At 50.8% G+C, this 6,325-nt stretch overlaps 1 protein-coding gene across 1 annotated transcript in view; it reads right to left on the bottom strand.

The window, feature by feature from the left end:
* Tcf15 (transcription factor 15 (basic helix-loop-helix)) overlaps positions 1 to 166 on the bottom strand; it is a gene marked incomplete in the record, with an annotated part of 5,515 nt that extends 5,349 nt beyond the window's left edge. The window contains 1 exon segment of the mRNA XM_013510023.1: positions 1 to 166. Coding sequence (XP_013365477.1) covers positions 1 to 112 — 112 coding nt within the window.
* Positions 167 to 6,325: the final 6,159 nt, after the last annotated feature.

A 6,325-nucleotide genomic window follows, 5' to 3' on the forward strand; every position in this document is an offset into this window, starting at 1 on the left:
ACGACTGGTCCGACGCGTCGCTTTCGCTGCGGTTCTCCTCGTCCTCGCTCAGCAGCCTTACGTCCGGGTACAGCACGTGCGCGCCGACGGGGCGCAGCAGCGCGAACGCCATGGGCGCCCAGCCGCGTCCTCCCTGCGCCTTGTCCCCGCGCCTGCCGCGCCCCGCCGTGCGCTCCCGCGCGCTCCCACGGCCCGCCGGCCACCGCCTTATAGCCAAGGGAGGGGCCAATCACAACGCGGCCCTGGTGAGGGGCGGGGGCTCCGACGGGCCAATGGGACTGTGCCGCCCGCACCCCGGCCAATGGCAACGCGCCGCTCTCCTCTAGGTTGGAAGCAGCCAGAGAGCGGGTGTCCCACCCCGAGGGCTCGCCTTGCTGCGGTGGAGCGGGGTAAATGCTGGAGCTCTGGGTGGGTGGAGTGGAGCTCAGCTCCGGACTCAATCGCAGGCAGGTCCCTTTTTCTAGGTTGGCCTGTGTCCTCATTTGGGAAGTGGATTGTTAGGAGTCATCCAGCCCTCAAATTCTAATCTTGTGGTTCCTCAACTTTTGTGTGGATAATAACCAAAGGGGCTTTTGACGGTGTGGCTTTCGGATTGCCACATTTAAGTCAGCCGTTCTGGAGTGTGGCCCAGGAACCTACGTCTTGTACAAGACGGTGGTGTCTATGGAGAAAACTTAGAGAAATGCTATAATTTTTGCAGAAAAGGATTCAACAGTGTCATCTTCCTAGCAGCAATCTTTAAAAGCAAAACGAAACCAAAACACAAACACTAGTGGTTCCATTCGTTTATCCAACAAGTAGTTGTTGGGTCCCTACTAAGTGTCAGGCCTGGCTTTAGGTATGAGGGCACAGATGTGTACAGATTTAAAACCCTCTGCCTCATGGCCCTCACGGAGCTGGAAGGCATTGTTCTGGGGACTTTAGTGCTCTCTGCTGGGGCCGTGGGACAGTGTTCTTAATTTACAGATAAAGTTGAGCTGGGCGTGGTGCAGGAGGTTGAGGCAAGAGGATCGCTGTGAGTTGGAGCCAGCTGAACTGCGCAGCAAGACCCTGTCTAAATAAATAAATAAATAAATAAATAAATAAGGGAAGAGGAGAGCTGGCTTTCAGCTTTACAGGTGGTTGAGTGAGGGTGCCAGCGCAACCTGCCTGGCATCACAACTTCTAGGATTCCACCACCGTAGCACCATTACAGATAGGCTGTCTTCCCTCACGTCTGCCTTCCTTCCAGACACCTTGACCTATGTGTCCTCTGTCACAGAGGCCTGGTGGAGAATAACTGAGCTGTTGTTGGCCACCGGGTCCCTCATCACTCAGATCTGCTTTCTAGCTCCATCACAGTACTGCCCTATCAGCATCCGCTTACTTTGAAATAACTTTCTCTTCAGCTCAGATGGTGCCAGATATGGAAGGAGGCTTCCTGGTGCATTTGGTTCCCTTGGGTCCCTGTGTTCTTGGAGGTGCCTCCCAGCTTTGCCGTGCTGAGTGTCTTCAGGTTCCCTGACCCCAGCCAGAGAGAAGGGGAGAGGGGGACTTGCAATTTCCCTTGGCTGCTGGGAGAGGAGCCCCTAACTCTTCAGAACCCAAGATCTGTGCGAGAGTCTGTTCCCACACCTGGCTCCCCCGCCCCCACACCATTTGACCGTGACCCTGGCCAGGCTGGGCTTGGGGGAGGAGAGGGAGCCAGCTCGGCCCCTCCCCACAGGGCCTGTCCCACAGGCAGCCCCAGGCCCTGCTATTGCTGCTGCTTCCTGAGCAGATGAATTATTGCTGGGAGATTTCCTTCCCTGTCTGTGCCTCCTCATGGGGCTCCCAGCTCCCTTCACTTTCACTTTCTCCCCCTTCTCCCCCTTCTCTCTGCTCCTGACCCTCAGGCAGCTTGAAATTCCTCTGCCGGGCCCCTTCCAGTCCCAGCTTAGGACTCGAGATGCTCAACAGAGCGCGAACTGGCCGGGAAGTCCAGCACGTTCATTCATTCTCTTGGGCAGGTTTTAATACAAGGGATCTGGGAGTAAAATAAAACCATGAATGAGAAGGAGGCGGGCTGCTGCAGCCCGGAGAAGGCAAGCTGTAAACAAAGAATTTGAGAACAATGTGGCAGGAACAAGCCAGGGTCTGGCATCAGAGAGACCAATCTTGTTTGGAGGTTAGCTGTCTCTTAAAGTGTCATTTTCCTGCTGTGAAGACCAGGCTAAGCTGGTGATGGTGCCATGAGGTGATGCCAAGAAAGCTGGGCCCTGGCACCCAGAAAGAGTCTGGTCCTTGGGAGGGAGGTCTGTGCTACTGTCCTGGGGAATGAACAGGCTCTGTCCTGTGTGCTGTTCCAGGACTTGTCATTGTGAGGGGGAGGGCTTCTGCTGTGTTCTCAGCCCACCAGGCCAAGGGCCCTCAGCTCCTCTCGCTCTGTCCCTCACTCTGGAGCCACACTGAACTCTTCTCTGTCCCTAGCATCACTGTCCTCAGGTCTCCCCAAAGTGAATCCTTTTACTTCCTTTAAATCCTCCTTCAAATGTCCACCTCAGGAGCCCCCTGACCATCAGCTCAAAAGCTCACTCCCTCCTGCTCGCCAGCACCCCAGTGTTCCCTCTCACCCTACCCCGCTGTATCTCCTTCTACAGCATTTACCACTACTATTCATTCATTCTGCAAGCATTCACTGAGCACCTGCTGAATGCTAGGTACAGTTCTGCGCCCTGGAAATACAGTAGTGGAGACATGGTATATTTTTGGTCCACTCTGTATCTCTCTGATAGAATACAAGTTCCCTTCCTGCCCATCACAAGCTTCCCATATAGATATTGTCATTCTTCCCATTTTATATATGGAGAAACAGATTCAGTCAGGAGAAATGACTTGCCAGAGGTCACATAGTGGCCACTGACTCCACAGCCCTTGCTTGCTCCCTCCCACCATCTGCCTCACAGAGGTGTGTGTGGGCTGAGTGGCAGTGGCCAGGTAAGCGGAGGCTGAGGGGGCAGTGCTGGTCCTGCCACCATGACCCTGGCCATGGGCCCTGGGCTTCTGAATTGCTAAAGCACTTGCCCTTCCTCTGTGGCACCAGTCTTTGTGCCTGTTCTCCTTGCGGAGGGCCACACAGCCCTGGTGCTCTGCCAAGGTGCAGGGTGGCTTCTCGCTCCTCCCCGACCCTTACTGCAATGCACAGTCTCATAGTGTGCCTCCCAACAGGCTGAGACAGCTGCCTCTTCCTGATCCTTCTCCTCCACCCTCTCCACAGGGCACTTTCTCTAATGCTTTTGATGCCTGTCTCTGGATACATATGTATCCTTATGGAGCATAATATGCTACTGATTTGTGCAGGTGGGTCCTTAATGTACACAAGAGGTAGTTTCTATAGACCTATTTGTTAGGTTACTTTACTTGCTTGACACTGCTCTGTGTGTGGAGTCTAACTCAAATCCATTGCTTCCAGTTGCCACTCAGCATGTGTGCCATACACACATTCACCAGACCTCCTTTTCCCATTCCTTTGGGGATAGATACAGGCCACCTTTAGCTTCTCCCTCCCAAAGCAAAACTACAGTGAACTTGTGGTACATGAGTCTCAGGGACTGCTGTGTGTGTCACTCGGATGGATACCAGGGGCAGGATCATTGGGGGAGAAAGAGTACATGTGCTTAGCTTGAGTACTGTCAGCTGCACCGTGATGTCTGCCCAGCCCACACACCCACCAGCTGGGCTGGAGACCACTTCCCTGCCTTACGTGGTACTAGAGTCAACTCATTTCCCAATGACAGAGAGAGGGCTGTTTTCTGTGTTATGATGCTTGTTTCCCTAACTGGGCGGTGAGTCCTCTAGCATCTGAGGCTAGAGCCTGGCATGTTGTGGATAATAATGGATGAGCGAATAGATGAATGAATGAAGAGGCTGATACACTGCCTCCACACATACATTGTATCAAACCTCAACTAGATGGTGGGAGTACACATGGGTAGGTTTGTATGTGGACAGAGAAGTAGAAGACAAAGTCCTACACCTCAATCTGCTTAGAGGAAAGGATGAATGAGGACATTTGTTGGGGTCCACTCTGTGTCAAGAACTCATGGGTGTTTTAATCACAACCATCAGTCAGTTAGACAAGATCAAAACCTATTTTCCTCTCGCATTCCAGACCTTTGGAGGGAGGGCTGGTCTGGCATTCTGTGGGGTTGTCCCAGGTGCCAAGACAGCTCCTAGTGAGCCTTGGCTGCTGGCATCGCCTGCTTTGTGTAGCGCCCCCTTTACACGGAGTGTAAGACCACTTCCCTGCCTTACGTGGTACTAGAGTCAACTCATTTCCCAATGACAGAGAATGTCAGGTAGGACTTCTGTGACCAAAGAGTATGTCAGAAGTGACAGTGTAGGACTGATGAAGACAGAACGCTTCTGTGCTGTTCTCTTTGAGCATTCATCTTGGGGACAGCAGCCACCATGTCGTGAGGACACACCATGAGCCATGCCGTCTGCATTCCAAGTGACAAAATCAAAAAAGAGGCAGGCGAAGGAAGACTATGCTTCACCTTTCAGGATGCTTGCCTGGGAAGGATGAGTTCTGTTCACGCCCCGGCTGTGTATTGGATCATACTTAACTGAAAAGGAGGCTGAGAAGGCAGTGTTTCTTGCAGGTGGCCACATATACAGCTGAACACTGGTGTCTGTTGGCAGAGAAAAAAGGAGGAATGGCTATTGGGGAACAGTGGATGATGTCTGCTTGTGGGGGTCATGTGTGTGTCACATGGTTGAGTATTCAGATTTGGGAGCCTGACTGCCTGGGTTCAAATCTTATCTTGATTTGAACCACATACCAGTTGTGTGGTCTTGGGAAGTTTTCTGTGCCTCAGTTTCTCCATCTGTAAAACAAGGACCATAGTAGAACCTGCCTCAGTGGATTGTTGTGTGGGTTGGATGAGTTTACAAGGCAGTGTTTGTTTGCTTTTATTTTTTTGTTTGTTTGTTTTTTTTCCAGTACCAGGAGTCGAATTCACGACCTTGCACTTGCCAGGCAGGCTCTGTGCCGCTGAGCTAAACCCCCAGCCCCCACAGGCAGTGTTTGTAACAGTCCGGGCACACAGTGTGAGCAGTATGAGTGTTAGCTCTTATAATTCAGTCTTTACCTGGAATTTCATTGACCTCACACAAGCAGTGGAATTTCATTGACCTCACACAAGCAGTAAGTGGTGGGAACAGAATTTGGGTTGGAAGCACTTTTCTCCTCTTGCCTCATTCCATCAAAATTCTTAGAGAATAAGATTGAGGCCCAGATCTGTGCCTGGCATATAATAAGCAACCAAAAATATCTGTTGAATGAAACTTGTACTGTGTCCTTACACTGATATGTTAGGTTCTGCTTTGTCCTGATTTATAGTCAGGTTAATGAGGATCTTCCATCGACACCATGTGGGTCCTCCAACATGGGGCTGATACCTGTGATGCTACTACTTAGGACTCCATTCCTTGATGTCATTGTAGTCAAGGGTGAATTCTTGGGAATGCTTGTACTGGCAGATGTCCAGGGTATCATGATTTTATTTTATTTTATTTTTTTTTTGTCTTTTTGAGACAGGGTCTCACTATGCAGTTCAGGCTGAACTTGAGCTCACTTTGTAGCCCAGGCTGGCCTCAAACTCACAATGATTCTCCTGCCTCAGCCTCCTGAGTGCTGGGATTATAGGCATGCGCCACCATGCCTAGCTGGTATCATAATTTTAAAAAAACTGGGAAGCTGCATTTTGCACCCCTCTTTTAGACAGTTGTGGCATATTAGCATGTGAAAGGCTTCTCAGGCAGTATCTGAGAAGTCCTGAAGCAGATGCATTCATTGGGCTTCATTTCAGTTTGCATTTTCCTGGCTTTATTTGACCATAGACTCTCCCCCTACCACCTGGGCACCTAATAGAGAATACAGGTTAGCAGACATTTCTCCAGGCCATTGTTGGTGACATCCACATCAGGGTGAGTGGGCACTTCATTCTTTCTTGAGAGCGGGCTTGGTGGGTGTGAGGTAGGGGTAAGCAGATGGTGCTGGTTACCAGGCAGAGGGGTTAACAGGGAAGATGTCCAGGCATAGGTCCAGAGCTGAATCCTCTAAGGGACTCTAAAATGCCACTAGGAATGTAATCTATTAGGGGCAGGCAGTGCTTCCTGGCAGGTTTCTCATGAAAAGTGAAATGTAAATTGAAATAATGACATTATCAAGAAGTACTATATGCCAGGCAGTCTTCTACATACTTAAGTGCATTTCCTCGTTTATCCTCAAAGCAGCCTTATGACCTAAGAATTATGCCATTATCCCAGGCCATTTCTATCTTAGAGCTGACTAACCATGGAT

The sequence above is a fragment of the Chinchilla lanigera genome, unplaced genomic scaffold (assembly GCF_000276665.1).
Source record: "Chinchilla lanigera isolate Chin_1 unplaced genomic scaffold, ChiLan1.0 scaffold00196, whole genome shotgun sequence".
Taxonomy (NCBI): domain Eukaryota; kingdom Metazoa; phylum Chordata; class Mammalia; order Rodentia; family Chinchillidae; genus Chinchilla; species Chinchilla lanigera.